The 23,173-nt window shown below is 40.5% G+C and overlaps 1 protein-coding gene across 3 annotated transcripts in view; it reads left to right on the top strand.

Annotated features, from left to right (window-relative positions):
• Positions 1–22,147, top strand: part of rargb (retinoic acid receptor, gamma b) — a 48,493-nt gene extending 26,346 nt beyond the window's left edge. For 2 of the 3 annotated variants that reach the window (XM_088005546.1, XM_088005547.1), the window contains exons 3-9: positions 15,567–15,715; positions 16,618–16,759; positions 16,969–17,132; positions 17,259–17,435; positions 17,604–17,808; positions 17,926–18,084; positions 19,100–22,147. In XM_088005546.1, coding sequence (XP_087861672.1) covers positions 15,567–15,715; positions 16,618–16,759; positions 16,969–17,132; positions 17,259–17,435; positions 17,604–17,808; positions 17,926–18,084; positions 19,100–19,410 — 1,307 coding nt within the window. In that variant the 3' untranslated portion in view covers positions 19,411–22,147. Of the gene's footprint in view, positions 1–214; positions 2,427–15,566; positions 15,716–16,617; positions 16,760–16,968; positions 17,133–17,258; positions 17,436–17,603; positions 17,809–17,925; positions 18,085–19,099 lie in introns of those variants that run through there. The other variant, XM_088005548.1, reaches the window with a different exon arrangement.
• The last annotated feature ends 1,026 nt before the right edge of the window (positions 22,148–23,173 follow it).

Here is a 23,173-nt window from a genome sequence, read left to right as displayed (position 1 = left end):
GTCAGAACTGCTTGCATGTCATTTTATTAATACCAGCTGGTCAATAGGGGGCGCTGGAAAAGGGCGGTGTATCTCAAAATGACCTATAAACATTTTTAAGAAATTGTATTAACCTGTTTTCCTTAATAGCATGTGCCCAAATTTAATCTGATTGAGAGCATTTCCCCCCTGCTAACTGTCATCCAACAGTAAGTTACCCCTGACTCCTGTCAGTTTTCTGGGGTTAAGCTAATGGCGCCCTAGAAGTTAACTTAAACAGCCAATTGTGTGTGGTTGCTATGGAAAAAATAATAAACACTTGCCCAATCAGCATCAATGAATTTGATGTCTTTGGGGAGCTCAGAATCGCTCCTGCTGGAATGCTGGAAAGTTCTGGGTTGTCATGGTGATAAAGTTGCTAGTGGCGACAACGGCAGTTTGAATGACAGAGCAGAGGACTTTCCTGATAGCTAGTAACACTCTCTCTATGGCGCTGGATGGTAAGCTACTGTTTCATTCGTTTTAGCTACTGTATTACTGTGCTACTTTCTGTCGTTCGCTTTTTCTGTTCATCAGCTGCTGGGGTCATTTATTCTTTGTTGGAAATCAGTTATGAATGTTGCTGCAGTTTATTTGATGCTTATGTCGCTCTGGTTAGCATAATGCTAATGCTGCTCTGGATAAATGTTGCTAAGATTTCTTTGAGTTGCTCCTGCTGTTATGTTAAGGTTTTGTTGTCATAATGATATTTGTTGGGTAGGATGGCTTTTCTGTATTTTTTTTTTTCTCAATTTTGAGTCAGTGTTAGCTGTTGACAATTATTTAATGATTAAATACTATACATTTTGCAATTTTGCGATCCGATCTTTTCTTTTTAGCTAATCTAACCCTTCGTGCTATTTTGCTGTATGGAGAATGTTATATTATTGTGGAAGTGTAGGAAGGGAAGAGACATTTATTGGAATTCAGCCCTATCAAGATTTGTTTCCACCAGCTGCCACTGCATTTCACTCTGTCACTCTGACATTCTGGAGATAGTCTTTGATAAATCCTGCTCTGTGGGGGCTCCCGCTCCATCCTGCAATTATTTATAGCTTGGAGGATAGAGTTTGATTTCTAAGAGAGGAGAGTTGCAGAATTTCCACACCTGCTACTGCATTGTACTGCCTCCACCGAAAACTGACCAACATTCACAGAGACGATTTGGCAAGTTTGCACAGGTTCAACACGCAACTCTGGAGCTCAAACCAGAAATAAATAACCTAACTAATGTCGAATAATTAAAGGAGAAATCAACAGTGCATAAATTTCATTACAACACAGTGGAAACCTCCACTTATCTGATCATCTGCCCATCATGCGGTTGATTTTATGCACACTTTCATTGAAATTTAAGCCACTAAGTTTAAGTAAATTTTATTAAAAAAAAGAACAACAAACAAACAAATGACTACTTTAAAACCATTCTGCAGGTTATGCATATTTGTGAGTGAGGTTTTTGCATTTACACATTTAATGAGCTCACTGTACTTTCAGTAAACCCAAGTTACAGTGAAAGTTGACGCGCTGGTTGGAGTACTTCTCTCTGTCTCTCTCTGCGTATTTTTCTCTCCACTCCAAATTCAAACTGATCTGTGCGAGTTGGGATTTTTAAATTTTACTTTCGCAGAAAGCAACTCTGCTTTGCTGGAGAGAACACAATGAAAACCGAAGCAGGAAAACAAAAAAAAAAACAAAAAAAAACAAGGATAGAGTACAGGGAGACAAAAAATATTCCTTTTCATTTTCTGCACACGAAAAGTAGAGGTGAGTTTGAAAACTTGGAGCGAGAAAGGGAGGGACGCGGTGTTTGGTGTCTGGTCAATCAGAAACAGGGACACACCTCCTCGGACTTGTTTTCCCTCCCTGAATCCCACCACTCCTCCCTCCTCATCCCCACCACCACAGCAGATAGTTGGCTGTAAGTGTGCTGGAGTGTGAGAGGCCCACGGAGCCAGCAAGAGGGGAGGTGAGATCAGTTACAGCAGGCAGGGCGAAAGCAGGCAGCCAAGCAAGTGATCTAGGAACAGAGAAAGACTGGAATAAAGAGAGGGATAAAGAAAGGGAGGAGAAAGAGCCGGCAGAAAGACGAGGTTTGGTTCATGTGAGGTGGGGGGGGGGGGGGAGCAGGACGGGACGACCAGAGGGCAGTGGCAGACAGATAGGGAACACCTGGACCAAGCAGGGCATTAGGTTACTCCACGGGAAGCTCCTTTTCTGGGCTCTTCTCCCAGCTTCACCGCTCTCTGTGATCTGACACAACATGTTTGACTGCATGGAGGCTCTCGGGCTGGTTCCTCGGCCCCTCTTCGATGTGTCCAGGCAGGGCTCCTGCATGCTGGGCAAGGCCACCTCTTACTTCTCCAGGCTGGACCCTTTCGCTTGGAGCGGGTCGGGCAGCGTTCAGTGTGAGTCCAATCAGCCTTTAATATGAAGAAGCAACAGCAGTAACTCACTGTGTGTGTGTGTGTGTGTGTGCGTGTGTGTGTTGGTGTGTGTGTGCGCGCGCCACTACGCTGTTGCTGTGGGTTTTGTTATCACGGAGGGAGCTCTCTCCACAGGAAGAGTCAGATTCCTTTCGATTATATGTGCCGGTTCTCACCCTGCAGCTTGTTTGTTTATGTGCTTAGCGAGCTTTGTGAGTGTGACTGAGTGAGTCGGGGAGTGTATTTATACATCACGGGGTTTGTTTTCTTTATGAATGACTTCACATGATTGACAGCTCTTTTAAACAATGCAGGGAATTAACCCGGTGATGTGTCCAGAAGAGAGCAGAGTCCAAAACAGAAACAACACTGACAGACTGACGGGAAATGGGCCTTCAGATCACATGCTGGCTGACACACTCAATCACAGAGATGGCGTTATTTACGCACAGACAGCGGTGCTGAAGATAAATGAAGACGACGACAGTATGACTAATCTCTATTTCTTTATTTTGGACGATGCAAACTCTTCCCAAAACTTCTTAATTGTGCAAGAAAGCTGTGGGGGAAAAAAAAAAAAGAGAGAAGTCAGTAGCTGACAGATAAAGTAAGAACCACATGATTTCTGAACCATACAAGCCAGACATTCTTCTGATAGCTGCTGAGCAGAAAAGGCACAGATTGCATCAGGCGTTCAGGTGTTGTAAGAAATCTAATCGGCACGCACAAACACTGCCAAGATAAAGAAGAAAATCTCACTTTATCTGCCGGAATAATGGCCAGTTTCTTTCGCTGCTGCCATGCGGTCTATTCTTACGCTTTCTGATATAATCTTTGACTCATTTCGCAGTTTTATTCATCGCTTCTCACCAACCAGCTAAGATGTCCCTGAAGAGCGCCTTTCGTCTATTTATCTGTGGTAATTATTCAGGTACCAGCGCATTAAATGCAGTCGAGTCCGCGGCGCTCGCTAATGATGATGGATGAGGAGTCAGGATGACAAACACCACAGCAGGGCCTGTTTCAACTCGCTGTGGAGCTTTGCCAGATGCCAGCCTGAAAGACAAATGTCCACAAGTGCTCATTAATCTTTTTTTTTTCTTACTATACCTTAAATTCGGCTTAGTTTCTCGTTTTTTTGGTTATTTTTAGCGATGATTGTTTACCAAGCAGTGCAAAAAAACAAAACAAAAAAAAAAACAATTTTCCCACATAGTGGAAATGTGTAAGTTTTTCATTGAGTAATTGTGGAGGATTTTAAGGAGGATTGTCTCCCGGAAATACACGATTTACTCGTCTTCTGTTTTGTTTTTAAGTGATGCCATCACATAGTGTTGAACTGTTAGCTTTATTTTGCAGGTAGTAAAACTATGATGAAATACTTAAGTTATTGGTGGGAAAAAAAGAGTTGAAGTTGGTGTTTAGTGATGGTCAAATAAATCAATCACTTCTCAACTTGTGTAAATAGAAGAGTTTATGAATATTGTTTGGTTTGTTGACAAACTTATTAATGATATCTGGACTAAACAGGTGTCATTCGATTTAAAATTTAATTGTTTTTATGATCTGGGCAACATGAAAATACTTTCTTATTAAAGACTTGTTCTATAAAAAAAAAAACAAACACAAAAAATTAAATATTTTCCTGTCTCTCACTATTTTCTGACACTACCTGGTGTCTTAAAATCCCTTCTGTGTGCTTGTAGTTTTTCTTTTTAATGTCCTTTATGACAATTTCTGCATAGAGTCGTCACAAAGATGTTTGGGTATTTTTTTTACAATCTAAAGATGCACACTGGTAGCACATGAGAAACATATTATCCACTAGGTATTATGAAGAGGCTCCAACACAACGGAGAGGGGAAAAAAAATCAATTGCAATGGCTGGGTTCATAAAATGCATCTTTAACGGCATGAAAACGCCAAAGGGCGACAGATTTAGTTTTAGGAATGGCAAAGACGTACATTTAAATAAGAAAAAAAATCCCTAAAACACACACCACCTAACCAAATACAATGGATTAGCATAACCAGGATGAAGAAAACTCAAATTCAGGTAGCCCAGCGAGATTAGACCTCATGAAGAAATCCCTGTTGAGTAACACACTGCTGCACCTCATGTTCATGGTGAGCTGACGGAAAGACTTTCATCTTTTACAGTGCCTCTTTTAGGAGAATGACAAATTCAGCTTTTTGAAAAATGTTTCCAGTGGTGAAACACACGCATAGTTATTCTGTGAATACTCTCTTAGTAAGGCAGCACAGTTGGAAAACAACAAGCAGCACATCTGTTGAGCAGCAACATGCAGGCTAACCACAGACAGCCCTGCTGGTTATCCAGCTGATGTCTGATTATTATGCCTGTACTTCTCTATGAAGAGCATATTATTCTGCTCTATAGGGATTTTATTTAAAATTTTCCTTCTGTGTTTATTCCATATTTTTGACACCAAAGTTAAAATGAAATAAGTGCTCGTTGTTGTACCATGACTCTAATCGTCAGTGTGTTGTTTATTGGAAATAAATCAGTTAAATAGTAATTGAGATGCAATCAATTAATAATGTACAACTTTGTTGTACATTTTCTCAACATCATAAAATAATAGTATTTTTACCATGAGTATGAAACTATGACTCTCATTCTGCCCATTTGATTGAAGATAGTGATGAATGTCAACTTTACTGGAACTTCACCATTCTGCTGTGTATTTGTTCCTGTGTGGATCAGTGCAGCACCTCTTTGCCTCCCTTTGTTCCCATTTCTTTAGGTATTTAAGACAGCAGAGACATGCCACACTCTGCCCACTCTCCCCCTTCCCTCTTTTTTTCTTCTTGGTGCGTGTGTGTGTGAGTGTGTGTGTGTGTGTGTGTGTGCGCGTGCTCCTTTTTAGCTAAAAATGCATGTTGAGTCTTTGCTCGCATGTGGATCGCCTTTCGCACCTCGTATTGTGTAACCAAGCACCTCTAATGAATCGATCACAATAAGAAAGAGCTAATTAAGTGATTTAGCTGGCGTGTGTGTGTGGACGTTTGACTTTTGAGAAAGGCGAGAGCTGAGAGAAGAATAGCAGGATGAAGCTGGAATTTGGGATTCAAGGTGTTTCATGCCTCCAGGGGAAGTGGTCGCTCCTCTTCATTCACTGATAATCTCTTTTTTTATTTTCCCCTGGCATCCTCTTTAAAGTTGTCTCTTCAAAGCTGGCCAGACAATGGACCCTCATATCATCACAGAGACGGAGCAAAGTTAACTGCTAAACAATAGGGAGATGCTGCTGCTGCTGCTGCTGCTGCTGCTGCTGCTGCTGCTGCTGCTGCTGCTGCTGCTGCTGCTGCTGCTGCTGCTGCTGCTCAGTGACTATTAAGCTTAGTCGCAGCAGTGACTCGACTCTAATCTCATCTAAAAGTTAGGGGTCAGCATGCCATGTTTGTTATTCTGCTGAAGAATAATCCTAATAACTTATTTAAATGATCACAATTAGAATTTAGTGTTAATATTAGAACTTTTTTTTTGTTAATCTTCCATCCATCTGTTGTCTGTACCTGCTTATCCTTGCAGGGTTGTGGTCCTCTTTTTTTTTAAACTACTATTTTTCTTTTATTATTGGATTATATTTGCCATAAATTTTCTGAATACCATAAAACAATTTTACTGTACTATGACAATCTAATATAACTCCATGTTTACTCTGAAAGATTTTAAGCCATTTTATTGCAGATAATGACAAATCATAATTCCACCGTATGTGTATTGCATATTTACTTGCATAGGAATAAACCTTTGGTGCTATATTTTGTGTTATTTGTTTTGAGTTATTATTATTGATAATATTAATATTTTTATGTGCATTTTACATGATTCAGTATCGTTGATTACATTAAAAAAATGTCTAAATAAATCAGTTTATATCAAGACACAACAAGTGTTATTTCTAGGCTTTTTAAAAGATAAACACATCAAATTATCATTAATAAATTGATGCAATCAGTTCAGTCTTGTTGACAGAATCAAATCTGATTACATGCATTACAGTCTGGACCCTGTTGTGATGCAGTGCAGCCAAATTCAGTTTCTAATGCTGGTGGAAACCAGTCATTCTGATTGCATCCAGTCACTGACAAGCATGAGGTGAGAGTGGGAAGGAAAATCTTCTACTATGGAAAACCTGCAGTTTGATAGCAGGAATCTCTGCTGGGAAAATATAAAGCCATCAGGTTTCTACTAGTTTTACTGCCTGCTGAATATGGAAAATTCCCCACAGTTGTTTTATCAGTGATTGAACATTTGATCTTAAACATTAGTTTTCAGAATGGCTGCTTTCCTGTGGCATTTTTTATGAATCTCTCTGTCACATTGAACGTCGTTATCAGATTATGACAACGTTCAATCTAGCCGAGTTCTCCTCTAGCCCAGAATATCTCCGGCTAATTTTAGATCCAGACTGTAGTGTTTATACTTTGGTACTTTTCTTCAATCACTTTTGACACCTAGAGGTTTATAGTAATAACCTTATCATGTCAGAAAACAGGAAAACAAACAAAACAACAACCTTGATCGGTTTAAAACTGGAAGAAGTAAATATGAGAATATTTATGTTCTGATACCATCAGGGGAAATTGTAAATCTTCGTCTAATTTTTATTTTAGCTTCATTTGGCATAGCTTTATGGTTTTCAGAGTTTAAAACAAATATATCCGTTATGTGGATAAATGTAGGAGCAATATGAAAAAAGACACATTTCCTCACTGCTATTCAGTGCCACTCAAAATAGTCTGACATGTTTGTGGATATATTGTAATAACGGTCATGAGTTTTAAGTGTTTTAAATAAGTTGCAACTTTTTGCATAAAGTATCAAATTAGGATTCTGAATTAAGTATTGCTTTGCTTAAATGGTCAAGGTAGAAATATCCCAACTGAGTTTTAAAATACTTTAATCTATTTTTTTTTTTCAAATTTATTTGTCAGATAAAACATATCATTACTTATTATATAGTTTTTATGAGCCATACTTATTTTATTGTTCACATTATTTAAAACTGGAGTTTGATATGATCCCTTTTTAAAGAAATTTTGAAGCCATCAGAAACGAGACATTTTTATATTATATTGTAGCTGATTGTTTTTAAGTTGTTAAACCAGTCGTGTTGAAACTTGTCTCCAAGCTTGGCATCTCCAAACCTGCCCTCAACACATATCAGCTTTCACAAACTTTTTTTTTTTTTTCAGTTGTTAAAATGTTTTAGCCCCTTTCGAGAGTTCAAGGAAAACAGTAAACAGGTCAGGGGAACGTATATGGAAAAAAAAAACTGCAGCTGGGTTTGGTTATAACTCAATATCCTGAGCTCTGGACGACTCTGAGGGGCTGAATACGAATCAACACATCATTCAAATTATTTGTAAGAATCAAAACTATTATTTTATTTCTTCCTTCCATTCACAGTGATGCACTACTTTGTGTTTGTCTCCCCAAAAATTCCCAATAAAATACATCAATATTTAAAGTTTGTGGTTTTGATGTATCAAAATGTGAGAAGGTTCCACATGGTTTCTCTGACCCTGCAAGCCAAGAAGAGGAAATATAGAGGCTATATGGACTGTAATATCAAAAAAAGAGACAAAATATAAACCCATCTGTGTTTATGGGGTGTTGTAAAAGAAAGAAAGGGACAAAAGGGACAGGAGGGACAAACTTAAACTTAACAACCTGTCACATAAATGCAGCCTCCCCCTCACTCTGCAGACAAACTCTTCACACATGCACGAAAATCCAGACCTAACTTCCAATTTTCTAACGTTTGTCTTGTTTTACCATTAAGTTATCCTCCATTGGCCCATATCTCTGCTACAAACATTTTAGCTTGGTCTCTATTTTACTTTTTGCAAGATTTCTTTCCTGTACTTCTAGCAAGCCTGTGTGTGTTTGTGTTCTTGCCTCCTTTTCAAGTGTTTGGTGTGTGTTTTATGGAACCATCTCCTGGACAGTAGCCCGGTTTTCACAGGCTTCCCTTTAAAAGGCGCTGCCAATGACAGGAAGGGCTCCTCCTCCTCCTGCCAGGGCAGGAAGGCAGGAGGAGGACAGAGGGGGGAAGAGGGTTATTAGTGAAGGTCGAGCTCGGGGAGGAAGGCGGAGGGGAAGGGGTGCCTCTGGTATTGAACTTAGAACAGCTGATGAAAGGGATTGTATCTCAGATATGTCCCATCTCCTCCCTGCTGTAATTACCTACTCAGCATCTTTGACACTCGCAAGGTTTTCGATCAGCAAACCGTGACGCATCCATTTGAAAAAGACAGTTTGAGTTTTTATGAAAGACTGAGGTCATTTTATTTAGATTACCTTTTCAAACAGACTTGGTCCAGTTATTTTGAGCGCTGCGTTTCTGTTTAAGATTTCTCCCAGTGTTTCCTCGCCGCGTTTGTTGTTGCACTCCAAATAAAATGGAAAGAAATCACATGACCCATGCATCCATACATCTCACACACGCTGCTGAACATTTTGTGGCTTAAGATGTTAGACAGAAGCTGAATTTATTACCAGAATAAATGTTTTAGAGATTAAGATTTGCATTTTAAAGCAATTTTTATTTTCTTTTACCATGAATAAATTTTAATACAATTATCTTGTAATTGTATTAAGATAATAATACAATAATACAATAACCACTCAGTGGTTAACACTCACTGAGTGTTAACCACTGAGTGAGTGGTTAACACTCACTGAGTGTTAACCACTCAGTGAGTGGTTAACACTGTTCCTAATATTTATTGCGATCAATGGTAACGGATGTGTAGAGAGCTTTTTTCATTGCTTTCTATAGGAAAAGTAACGGTTTAATTTTAGTACATTTGTTCAAGAAAGAAATACCAAATAACAACATTCACTAGTGACCAACAAGTTGACGTGTCACAAGGCTTGAGGAAGCAGACAGCGCTCCAGGTCCTCTACAGACTGTTGAGTTTATTTTCTGGGAAAATATTTCTTGCTTTTGCATCTTTTATTATGCGACCGACTTTGGTTTTATCTTGCTTAACTGTGTATAAACCATTAAGGCTAAAGCAAGTCTACTCAGAAATATGACTCCAACCTTCCTCTTACCAGATGTGAACAGGCTGGACCATGTCCAGAACCAGGTCTTTTCAGGCCGGGCCAGAAGAACACCTTTAGGATCAGCTCCCTCTGTGTGTCTCTGGGCTCCGTGTTCTGCACTCTCACAATCTAAACTCCTGAAAACTTTATGCCATCATAATGTGTCAGTCAAGTATTTTGGTCTCACATATTTGTCAGAGCACCAAGACACATTGGGCTTTTCACACTGAAATATCAGAACTGTTACTCACCCTGGAGCCAGATGGACAAATAACTCCAGGCGAATGTGAAGGTGTGTCTGCAGCACACAGTGATTCATGTTTGACTTTCAATTGAAATGTTTGACTACAGAGAAATCACAAAACCCTGCTTGCTCAAGAGCAATGAAAGATGAAGTTTTGCCGTAGTGTTGAGTAAATTTATTTACAGTTGTCTTGATTTTCTCACCAGTGCCTATAAAGCATCACTTTCTCTCAATGTTCCTGTTATAGCAACACTTCAGAGCCTCTGGTAGAGAAACAGTCCCACAGCATCACAGACGCTCTACCCTACTTAACAATGGGCATTAGGAACTTTTCAACTTTTGTTTTACATCTGCAGTGTTAGTTGCTGAAAAGCTCGATTTTAGGCTCATCTAATGATTCAAGTTCAAGTTAACCCAGTAGCACTCAGTTAACTCCATATGCTTATATTTGTGATGGTAGGACAGAAAACAGTTTCATGTAGGCAGCATCCATAGGTTGTTATGGATACTTGGTGAAATACCATTGTTTGCTTCAAGTTGGAATATTTTCATCTTCATCATCATCATCCATCCACGATGCATAGCGGCACAATGAATGTCACTTTGTGTTCAGACTGTACTTATAGCCAAGGTTTTAGGCCTGCAGCTTTTTACTTGTTGCCATTTTCTGAGCTATGAAGATCAGCACAGCCAGGTTGGCTTTGAGGAATTACATGTTTGCCTCTCTTTGTCATTTTGAAGAGTGACTAAGAGAAATGGACCTCTGTTTCATGTCATAAGGAGGAAAAGAAGTAGCAAGACTAAAAGTCACGAGGCACTCTGATCAACTTAAACAAGTGCAGAAAAGTACAAGTTGGAAGCTTTTTTTGGAGGGATATTTTTCAGAATAAGTTTCCCCCTGCAGACTTTTGTAAATGACTAATGCCTTGATTCGGCTGCGACTCTCTGTCCTGTGAGCTGATAAGGAAGGTGTCTCCTTTCCGAGGGGCCTCTGTTGTCTAAACAGGGATGTGCTGATCCGACAACAACCGCTGAGGAAATGGCAGAGGAAAGAGATAGACGCGTGGAAGTGAAGCGAAGGAATGTTGCGCGGTATTTATTGCATGTTTTAGTTGCAGCTATGAGTAAATGAGGCTTAGATAGAAAAATATGCTTCGTGACAGATGAGATTTATAGTTTTGTTGCGTATGAAACTCTTTGTGGGAGTTGGCGGATGGAGGGGATTCACACGAGTCCCGTTGTCTCCTCTGTGTGCTGACTGATGGAGTGACACAGTGAGGGGTGAGCTGTAGGTTAGGAAGAGAGAGGTATTTTTTTGTTGTTGTTTTCAAGGCTGAGCTCAGTTCAGGGTGATGACAGCTGCTGACGGTTCTTGGCTCCTCGCCCTCTTTCTCCACACCAGGTAAAATCCCCCTTACTCTCTCTCTTTCTCTCTCTCTCTCTCTCTTTTCTCACCACGCTCAGACAGTGTCAGTCACTCGCTCTCCCCTGGCGCCAGATGCAGCTTCTCCGTTTCAGTAGGAGCTGTTTTTTTTTTTTTTTTCCCCACTGGATTTCACAGGACCACTTTTACACCGTCAGTGTTACTATATAAACAGAAGCCGGTGATCAGGTTACAGTGCATCTCACCTGCTGCTGCTCCCCCGCACTCGCCCGATGCCCCTAAACATAAAACCATTTACACCAGGCTAAGGCTGAGACGTTCTACGAAGTCTGAGATTACCATCTGCTGTAAGACAGCTCACACCGAGATGCTCCCACCTGCAAACTGTGGTTTTGGGGTAATAATTTTGGGCAGAATAATTCTGATTTCTAACATGATCTGTGAAATGCCATCCAGCGAGTTCACCTTTGACCTGATCTGACCGAACTTGAGCAAATCTACTGCAGCAAACTTCCAACAACCTTCAAGCATGTTTTTCCTTCAGCAGTGGAGTTTTACGCACATAGAGGCCATTGTGGTTGACTGCATTACTCTTTGTTTTCAGGGTGAAAAACCGTACCTACTGGGTCCAGGTGTTTCTGGAGCTCTTTGTGTGCGCTCCTAAGTTGATTATTCTTTTGGCCCAGAAATCAGCAGCATCTGGTTCTGGTGGTTGTTGCTTCTGGATTACAACTCTGATGGGGATTACTGGAACATTCAGACATTTAAAAATACAGTTAAAATAATTTCAAAAGCATTTGCTGTTTCACATAGAAACAGCAAATGCTTTCTAAATACTGACAGATTTTAGCTGGTTACTTGGCTTTCTATCCCTTTTTGCACCTAATTTTCTTCATGTCTTCAATATTTAATACCTGTGTCGTTCCACCATGTTTTCATGTTAGGAGCAATTTGGCTTGATTTCTTTGAATGTGTGTGTTACTTATTAAAAGCACCTGGAAATTGTTGTTATGGAAGCATGGAGACTATGGAGGACAACCAATATGCCGTTTCTTCTCTAAAAAGCAAACGTTGTCACAGCTTCTGTTGCTCTGACTGTAGGTTTAAGCTAACAGTGGTTAACTCAATAGATCTCAGTCACGAGGCACTCTGATCAACTTAAACAAGTGCAGAACAGTACAAGTTCTGCATTTAAATTTGTTTAAATGATTCTTAATCATTTAAACAAATTAAATGATTAAGAATGGGGAAAATACTTGTGTGTGATTTGTTGTTATTAAAGGAATTGTTAGATTTGCTTCTTTTTTTTTAGTTGAAAAAACAAGATTTTCCCCACACTGCATAAATTTACTCGAATTAAAGGTATTATTTTCTTTTTTCTGTGTATATATATTTTTTGCTCCATTTATTTTTAGCCATTGCCCTCATCTCTATTGCGGTGCCACTCAGTGTGCAGGATGCTGCATCTTTTATCAGAATCCAGGTGTTGCCCATATCTCAAAGCATAGCTTGAAATGAACTCATTGCACTGCTCTTCACTGCATACAGTATTTAATCTGGAGATTCTTTTTCTTTCTCTTTTTTTTTTTGCAGCTTTTTGCTTTGCAGAGCAGACCAGATGAGTCAAAATGTAAACATTTAATCCAGACGGGACAGTATGATCTCCACCTGTGACTCTTGAATGCTGCAGAAATGATTAAATGACGTGTTCTCATAGGTCGCAAGAGAAATTCAAATGTTGCTGGAGGAGCTGGAAATTCTGGATTTAACTTGAATAAATTAACCCTGACAGTAATGTTTGTACAGGTCTCTTTGAGACTTAAAAACCAACAGAGAAACCCGTAAATTATGCAGATGTGTCTCAGAGAGATGAATAGCCGCTAATGAGCTGTGATCCCGGTCGGTGTGTTCTGGTTTCCTGTTGCAGAAGAAGAAGCCCGGAGAGGGAAGCGTTCATCCCGGAGACTCATGTACAAACTTGCAGATTTCTTCTTTGTCAAAATCAGTGAGAGGCTTACAAAATACCTCCAGCCGTCAATTTGAAAACAACTTACTATGTTACAGGGATTATTTTCACAGATAGCGGGTTTGTTGTGGAAAGCAGCAGCCGTGTTGAAAGCTTACCGACTTCTTGGTCCGCCTGGCGCTTCACAGCCCAGATGTATTCGGCGTCCAGCAGCGTTTGACGGGGAATGAGTTGTTAAATTGGGTTAGTTCCTGCCAGGCTGGTGTTGATTTGTCCATTTTCAAAAAATAACTTGCACACATTGATGAAGTTTATAGGAGGCTGCCGATCATTAGCAGTGGCCTTCGAAGTCAAGGTCAAAGTTAAATAGTCAAGGTTTTATTTAACCTCCCGTCCACTGAGAAGTTTGTGTCCTCGGGCTCACCTCCTGCTTTCCCTTTCTCTCTCTCTCTTTTCATTTTTCCCCTCTGTTTTTATTAGATAATTCCTTTGTGCCTCTCTGGGCTTGAAACCTTACCACTCTTGTTAATGACGAGCCGGGGGTTCAGGTTGGGGTTGCTGCCGTGGGGTGAGGGCCACATTTGGTTCAGTCCTGTGCTGTCCATTGAAGGTGACAGGAGGGGCTGTGACTTTGGGGTATTTGACCCCCAGATTCTTTATTTTTACTAGGAAGTGTACCAAGGATGGAGCTGTTGATGTGAATAGCGGCCCAAGGTGACTGGATCCCAATAAAGAGGCCGTCACCCTGGCCTGGGCCCCCTTCCCATCCGAGACACAACCTTTATTGGGCTGGTTATGAGCCTGGGCAACTATTAAACCCCGTCCAGCCTGCACTGAGGAATTTAGGGCCAGGAAACAGAGGGGTGGGGGCAGGCGTGGGCTCAGAGAGGTGAAGTTGGGGTGACTGAAGGTGAAAGTTGAAAGGCACATTTGATCGGAGAGTTTGCATTTCCAATCCCAGATTTTCTGAAGTTCTGATCTGCTTAAATGCTCATTTTGATCGATTCCTCTTTTGCTTTTGACATTCGCGTGTTTCAACAATAAGATGTTTGCAGCAACACAAAACAATTGCTACTTAAAAACAGCCCAAACTTACATAGGAGTTTGAATTTTGGAGAGCAGACGCTGCTACACAGCTCTGCAGATAAACTGGATTTTAATATTTAAGAGAAAAGACAAAATGATTAAAGAGTTGACGTTTGAAGCTCTCTTCAGCATCTTTTATCATCAATCTTTAGCACGATCAGCACAGTAATCTCTGCAGTGCTAGCTTTTAACAGTAGTCGTAGACTCAATCTCTAATTGTAACATTTTCAAAAACACCTCGCTGTTTCATTTTCCAACATGGCTGCTGCATGACAAAATAAAGGCTTTTAAAATAATTAAGTAGCAACTTTACAATAACACTCTCAGCTTCAACACGCAAGTTGTCTTTCCTCTCTTGAAGCGCATTTAGTAATTCCTGCCAAGTCATGTAAAAGTGTACATCACTGATGCTAAGAACAGCAGGCCGAGTTACCGTCCCTCACTAACAACATCGGCACACGGGAGAGTTTTTATTTGCTGCTTGAAAAAAAATGTATTTTAATTTCCATTCAGCCAATAACGGTCAAGCATAAAATGATCCTTTTCTGGTCTCTTCGCAACTCTGTTCTCTAAATAGATGCTCGGGTCGTTGCCGTTTTCCCTCAGGTCTTCTGCTCTGCTGTCATTTAAGTGCAAGAAACCACAGCTGGATGAACTTTACTGCAACCATTAAACATTGTTTGTCTTGAATCTTTTTCACTATAGCAGTGGAAGGCCTCTGCCAGAAAATATGCTGTTCTACAGTGTGAAATTTTCCTTAGCGAGACAGTGCGATGGGACGGAGGGAGACAGCGAGGTCTCGTAAACATCCCACCTCTGTTTGTTCACATGGGGCTTCGGGGAGACGGGCAGGTCCGGCCGGGTGGCTTTTCCAAATAAAATAGCAGAAAAGAAAAGGAAAACAAAGCATATGCGCACAAACGCACACGTGCAAAAATTTTTTACATTCGAGTCAAAAAGTCAGCAGAGGTGTCCCACTGCCCCTCCTGCTCTCCAATAAATGGTGAAGCCAATCAAAGCTCAGCTGCCAATCAGCGTTTTTATCAGCAGGCCCATCTGGCCATCAGCTAATTGTGTCTCTTTTAAGTCCCTGTCAATCAGCAGAGCCCCCCGCCCTCCTCCTTTTTCTCTTAAAAATGTCTGCTTTTGAGCTTGTTCCCTTCTGGCTCCACAGGGTGGCCCGAGGAAGGATGGGGGTTGTTTGTTGACCACTCTCTCTCCTAATCAGCTGCTGCATTTGCTTTCATCATTATTTCAAAGACTCTTAGGATTAATGCAAACAAGATGCATTCTTATAATAAGTGACTTCCCCCCCCCCTTCTTTTTCTTTTTTTATTTTTTATTTTCTTGCCCTGCAGCGGTGGAGACGCAGAGCACCAGTTCAGAGGAGATGGTGCCCAGCTCCCCTTCCCCTCCGCCTCCTCCGCGGGTCTACAAGCCATGCTTTGTGTGCCAGGACAAGTCATCTGGTTATCACTACGGAGTGAGCTCCTGTGAGGGCTGCAAGGTAAATGAAGCCAGAGGTACATGCAGAGTTTACAGGACATGTGTAAAAAAGAAAAAGAAGAAGAAGAAGAAGAAGCTGAACAGCTGAGGTCAGTTTAAAAGAAACCCAGAGTGGGAACCTGATTCTCTCCGAGAGCCAAACAGATGTGTGAAGAGTGCAGCTGTGTGTTTGCTGCTGCCCCCTGGTGTGTACTCACTGCCACTGCACAGGCGCGCAGCACAGTCTGGAAGTTCGGTGTGAAAGATATGAGCCTACTTCTTCCATAATAGTTGAACCCAAAGGCATTTAAATGTTAACAAAAACAGATTGCAGCTGTTTAAAAATGACCTCTTTGATCATTTATTCGCAGCATGTATATATATATGGTGTGGAGGTTCATTTTCCAGCAAATCAGGAGCCATAAACTTACATTTAAAGCTGCAATGTAATAGTTTAAATCAAAGCATGTTCCTGTGCTAGAATGGCGCAGTCAAAGTCCAAACCTGTATCTAATTTGACTAGGACTGATGTCCACAAACACAGATGCTTGAGCCAGTTTCAAGATGGAATGGGCAAAAAAAAAGCAGGAAGAGACGTAAACCAAAAGCTGCTGATGATTCGACAAAGTATTTAATCAGGGTGGCCAAGCAAAAATGCAGGTTTCAGGTTTGTAACATTTACTTCATCTTCAGAATTGTGCAAGACTTTTTGTCAGTCTATCACATTAAAATTCAATAAAATACATTGAGGTTGCAACATGAAGGGGTACCAATACTCTGAAAGACGCTGTAATTAGATTACGCTCTCCCTTCATGTTTGCTAAAGTGGAAACATTTTGAGAGCTGTCCTGTTTCTGTCTGTTCTGGAAACCTGGGCCAAGGAAATAAATCAGAGTCTTTTCTGCTTTTTTTTTTTTTTTTTAGGGATTTTTCCGCCGGAGCATCCAGAAGAACATGGTGTACACCTGCCATCGAGACAAGAACTGTCAGATTAACAAAGTGACCCGCAACCGCTGCCAATACTGTCGGCTGCAGAAGTGCTTCGAGGTCGGCATGTCCAAAGAAGGTCTGTGGGCTGGAAAACAACTCTTCCTGTTAATTCATTTATATCTACCCTTTTTAAGTGGACTTAGATTTAGGTTTAATTGAAAACTTAGTTTAAACTTTATCAGGAGGGCCAATAAGTGTGGGCTGGTCCTGCGAGTTGTTGTGATCACAGATTTGCGAAATCACAGCTGAACATCCTGTGGTAACCGGATTTCCTTCAACCTTCAGCCGTGCGCAACGACAGGAACAAGAAGAAGAAGGATGTGAAGGAGGAGGTGGTGCTGCCCGAGAACTACGAGCTCAGCGGAGAACTGGAGGAGCTCGTGAACAAAGTCAGCAAAGCTCACCAAGAGACATTCCCGTCTCTGTGCCAGCTGGGAAAATACACCACGGTGAGTTTTTGACTTCCGCCACGCACGGCGGAGTGTCCGCACCGAGGCTCGCTGCTTTCCAGAAAGGACGAGCCACGGTGCCGACTCTGCGCAGACAAAAAACGTGTTCCTGTTTCTCTCTTCCAGAACTCCAGCGCTGACCACAGAGTGCAGCTGGACCTGGGCCTGTGGGATAAGTTCAGTGAGCTTTCCACTAAGTGCATTATAAAGATTGTGGAGTTTGCCAAGCGACTACCAGGCTTCACTACGCTCACCATCGCTGACCAGATCACCCTCCTCAAATCTGCATGCCTGGACATCCTGGTATTAGCCCTCTCCTGCTTAACCGACCCTCCACCTTCCCAAGGCTTTCTCATTCATCACGCTGCTTCACTTGTTGAGACAAAGCAGATATTAGATTTTATTTTTAAAACTAATATAGTTTTTTTTTTTTCCCCCTGTGTTCTGTAATGTTTTTCCTTCCTCGTGCAGATGCTGAGGATATGCACCCGCTACACTCCAGAGCAGGACACGATGACGTTCTCAGACGGCCTGACTCTCAACAGGACCCAGATGCACAACGCCGGCTTTGGGCCGCTCACTGACCTGGTGTTTGCCTTCGCCGGTCAGCTCCTGCCTCTGGAGATGGACGACACAGAGACGGGGCTCCTGAGCGCAATCTGTCTCATTTGTGGAGGTAAAAGGTTTAGTGAGCCGGCCGGTCCACTGAGTCTAGAAAGCGTCTCGTTTTTGTTTATGTCTTCCTGCCAGCTCTTTGTGAGGCTAATATCGTTTCCTCTTCGCCCCTCACCAGACCGCATGGACTTGGAAGAGCCAGAGAAGGTCGACAAACTCCAGGAGCCGCTGCTGGAGGCTCTAAAGATCTACACTCGCCGCAGACGCCCGAACAAGCCCCACATGTTCCCTCGCATGCTGATGAAAGTCACAGACCTGCGAGGAATCAGCACCAAAGGTTAGGGCTTTTTATTATTATTATTATTGAACTTGCAGAATTTTTTTTAGTTAATCAAAACGTAAGTTTTCCTCTCTCCGTTGTAATCTTAAAGGGGACATATTATGAAAACTCCTTATTTTTTTTATGTTGTCATACTTGCATTTGGGCTTCTAAAAGCAGCCAAAGTAGCAACCCCAGCAAAGCCCAGCCTGTCAACTAACAACCCAAACTGAGTTCCAGCACGTTTGGTCAACTGGTTTTACTGCTGTGCAATGGCTGCTGGAAAAGACAAAGGTTTTGTAGTTGACTTACCATCCAGAAACCACTTGTTTCATTCTTGTTGGTTGTGCAGGAGGCTCCATGTCTGCTTTTCAAAGATGTGCGGTTGTATAGTTGCGCATCTGTTTGTAGGCGTTTTCATGTACGAGTGTAAACGTTGAGTTGGGGGCGTGGCCAGCAGCAGCTTATTTTGATTTAAAGTAACAGGATGCCCTAAGATGTCTCATTCTGAAAGGAGCTTAAAATGGCAGAACTGACCAGACAATCTCATAAGAATTTTGTCCAAAGAAAATGTAATGAACATATTTTGTACATTTCATAGACCTATCCTAACCTATTCAAGGAAACATAATAGGTCACCTTTGTAAGGTTTAGCTCTGTTGTATCACTTAATATGCACGCGGAAGATGTCAGCATGGTTTTGTCACTCACTGCAAAGTAACTAAAATTCATCGTTTGCAGTCTTTCCTTAACATGTGAAAGTTAAGCAGTGCTCTGCATTCAGCTCCATCCGCCTTCCCCATCAACTCCTCTCAGATTCCCACTCCCACTGAATGCAAATGCATGCCACACTTTTCAGATTTTATTTGTTAGCATCTTCTTTTAGCTTTACTCTGTGTAAAATGTCTAAAAATCTTTAATCTAAAATTAAAGTTTGCACATTTGCAAAGCACCTAAGCACAAACTTGGGTCCGCTTGTTTCCTGAGAGGAGAACAGTTTGTTTCGACGTTGAGCCTCTCTGCTCGCCCGCAGGTGCCGAGCGGGCCATCACCCTCAAGACGGAGATCCCGGGCCCCATGCCGCCTCTGATCAGGGAGATGCTGGAGAACCCGGACGCCTTCGAAGACAGCAGCGACTCCAGCGACAGCGCCTCGGCCCCTCCGCCGGCCATCCAGGCCATCAAGCAGGAGGAGAAGTCCACGTACGAGTCGGCCTTCGAGGAGGAAGAGGAGGAGGAGGAGGACGACTACTGGGACGAGGAGAGGGAGTGGGGGGCGGACAGCGACGGCGAGCCGTGGGGGGAGGCGGCGCAGAAGAAGGCCGTGGCGGGAAAGACGCAGTGAGAGAGGAAGGCCGCTTCCTGTCTGAGAGACCGCTGAGCCGCACAGAGCAACGCCACCTCACAGATTTAGGCTCGTTAATGACATTGTGACAAACTGTACATACTGACTTCGAGGAAACTGTTTTCAGTTCAGAATAGGAAGCAAAATAAACAAAGAGAAAAAGCACTACATTTCAGTGGATGAATGAGGGCACCGTTAAAATATCGACGTGACTTTGCTAAAATAAAACATGTTCCTGAGTTCAGCACCACAGAGCAGCAGGGATTGCTGGGAGGAAGAAAAGGAGCTCCACTTCTGTCTCTTAAGGGCTATGCTTTGTATAAAATGGTTGATTGCAGCAGCTGAGCTCTACATGGTGTTCATGTACCACGAATGTCTTCTCAGAATTACTTCTCAGAGATTATGCAACTTATTTTTATTTTATTTTATTTTTTCTGTGTACCTCCTTTTCCTGAGCATGTTACCTTTACGTCTGTTTGCCTCTTCTTTTGTTTGGTATATATTTTTTACTCTCATTCGACTCGATGCGTGTGAAGTTTGAACTTTTAACCCTTTTCATTTCTGCTTTATTGGACAAAAGCATTTAAAAGTGTCATAGAGAGACAAGAGAGTCATGAGCGGGACTCAAACTCAGAAAGATCACAAAAAGTTTTTCAGTCTTGAAATTATTTGAGAGAGGACAATAGGAAAGCTGGTGTTTTAACTCTGGTGCCAAATAGGAACAAATGCAAACACAAGACATATCTCTCATCGTTTTTATAAATCTATATGAATATTTCTGACTCCTCCCCCCATTAAAATCTTTAAATCTTCAGAGGGGTCATCCTTCGCTCTCAGGTTGATTCTGTCTCACCTTTCTGTGTAACAGTTTCTGCAAAACTGAAAATCCCAGCCACATAAAGTCAAGAAATAACTTGTGATATTGCAAGTAAAGATATTTAAACAGATATTAAAATAAATATACTCAGGAGGTAGTGTGCGTGCGTGCGTGCGTGCGTGCGTGCGTGCGTGCGTGCGTGTGTGTGTGCCATCTTCAACAATTCAAGCTCAAAAGCACAGATGGGATAAAAAGAAACAAACATTTTAAAATAATGCCAAATATTGTAGTTTTCCATATTTACACACATTCCATGTTTAAATTTATGAACTATTAAAAATAAATGTAATAGATGAAGCTCAAAAAGATGTATTTTAAATTGAATATGGAGTATCATCGGTTTGCCCTGAACACACTGGATGCACGCAGAGCCGGTCCAAAGTTGGGCTTTTATCTGGAGAGCCACCACTGACCCACTTAAACTTAGGATGTTTTAAATCTGTAAATTAATAAACTAATGAAGCTACATTTTAAATATAAATGGCTTTTAGTTTAAATTTGACGTCCAGAAGCCTTTAGAGAGAATTTAAAAGCAGGTTGATTGTTGATAAATGTGTCATTTTGAAATCGAGTCAGAATTGGGAAAATTAACTGTTTTGGGTCATTTAGTACTTCTGACAATTTGCATCTAAGTAAACCAGTACCACACGTAATGTTGTGCAAACTATCGTGCTACGTTAGTGTTTAATGTCTAAAATAGAGAAAAATGCATTGTTTCCTTCTTGTATTAATAGTAGTTAGCTGATCCCACTGACTGTCCGACTGAAACGTGTTCAACTTTGGGGTCAAATTGATCCAAAATTTGACATCAGAGACGAATCAATTATCCCATGAGTTTGCCTATACCTTGGGCCGGCTCTGGTTACAAGTTAGAAAACATTACAGAAGAATTTATTTAGAGTTAAAAGCCTCATCTCAGAGATGAATTAATTGGAATGATTGTTAATTGATCAAAACTTATCATCCAGCATCAGCAGTAAACGGGTGTCTTCCTGAAGCACACGGTGATGTTTTAGTGAAATAAAATATTACAATTCTTTGCTAATAGAATAAAAAACTGATCAAATGAAAGACTTGTGTTCAACACCAAAAGTATTCCAAGTTTTCTAAATTAAAAACTATTTATAAACAGATTAAAAGTAATCAAAAAGGCAAAACTAAAGTTGTCAGGATTTTCATTAAGCTGTATTTGTTCTTGTTGGATCAAAACGTTGCTTTCTCACACACACACACACACACACACACACACACACACACACACACACACATTGTAACATACTAATTGCATAGCACCAGCCAAAATTAGACTTTTCATGATCTTTTCAGCTCCTATAATGTTTATTCATTTCAAAGTAAATGCTTTGTTTCTGATGTTATTATCTTGAATTTGAGTCGGTGCAATAAATTAACCACAGAGGTTGTCGCCAAACTCTCAAGCCAGCAACATCATAAACATAGATATGTAACAATATAAAAATAAAAGACCAAAGACAGATACGTCACTTTGTGTTGGGCAGGATTTTACTTTTTTTTTTTCTTTTTTAAATAATGAAGCTGGATAAATCTCATCTCTCTAACATTTTGTTGTTGCTGATAAATAAATGTCTGTAATATTTTATTCCAGGCATGTTTGTCTACGTGTTCAGGGAGCGACGACGTTCATCTTCTTCTATCTGAGAAACCAAACTAGCTTTGATGACTCTATTGCACACAGCTACAAACAAATTCAAAAACGGTGTTGAAATGCTCTGGTTACATTTCTACGAGAGGCTGAAACTATGTTTGCTTTTTTTATGCTTACTATTAAATGTTTTTATGATGTTTCCTATATTTTGATAAAAGCATTTTTTTGTTCTCAGACATTATAAGTGTCCAGTTGTCTCAACTTTTTTTCTTTTTTTTTCCCAACAAACATTTACAGACTTGGACACATTTGTGGGTACCACTGGAAAAGATGCTGAAAAACTGATTTCATTTTATTTACTTTTACTGCAGCAACATAACCTCACAATAAAATAATAATTTGATGACATTTTTACATAGGTTAAAAATAGCTGCTTGTATCTAGTTGTTGATTTCTATTAATTCAATTAAAATAAACAAATGGGTTATTTCTGGGGGGATTTTAGCAGGATAATGATTCAAAACATGTCACCGAATTAACAGAAATGATTCCACAGACACTAAATCAACTTTCCTCCATCATGTCCATCTCAGACTCCAGACCTGAATCCTTTTGAAAATCAAAACAGAGGAGCCAGGACTGTGGACCAGAGCAGAGGTCAGCAATCTGCGGCTCCAGACCCACAAGTGGCTCCTAAGGGCCTCTTCAGCCAAAAAAGAAAACAAAAAAAGGAGCAATTAAAAAATAAAATAAATAAAGGTAATTGAGATTAATTGTTTTTCAAAAAGAGCTATTTTAAAAGGAATAAAGCAAATTAAAATTAACTGCTCATACAGTTTTTCAAAAAGCACAATTAAAAAAAACACGAAGCTAAGTTAACTGTTTTTACAGTTTTCATAGAGATATTTAAAAAAATAAAGCTAATAAAAATTAACTGTTTTTGGAAAATTTCAAAAGCAGGATTTAAAAAACCCAACTAATTCAATTTAATTGTTTTCACAAATTTTTTCAAAAGGAGGAATTTTTTAACAATAAGCTTTTTAAAGTTAACTGTTTTTACAGGTTTTAGTACTTCTATAACAGAATAAAATGAAAAATAAATGTGCCGACCTGGCCAAATGAGTGCTGTCCTCTCAGTAAATTAAGTCGTGTTCACCACAAAGGAGGCGATAGATGTGTTTACAATGATTTTGGTTAAAAAAAAAAGAAAAAAAAAAATATATATATATATATATATATATATATACATTTAAAATGATTTT

This window comes from Poecilia mexicana, unplaced genomic scaffold (assembly GCF_051168715.1).
Source record: "Poecilia mexicana isolate PSO_F unplaced genomic scaffold, ASM5116871v1 scaffold_5, whole genome shotgun sequence".
Taxonomy (NCBI): Eukaryota; Metazoa; Chordata; class Actinopteri; order Cyprinodontiformes; family Poeciliidae; genus Poecilia; species Poecilia mexicana.
The sequence above is the reverse complement of the archived record's forward strand: the minus strand, read 5'-3'. Positions and strand labels throughout refer to the sequence as shown.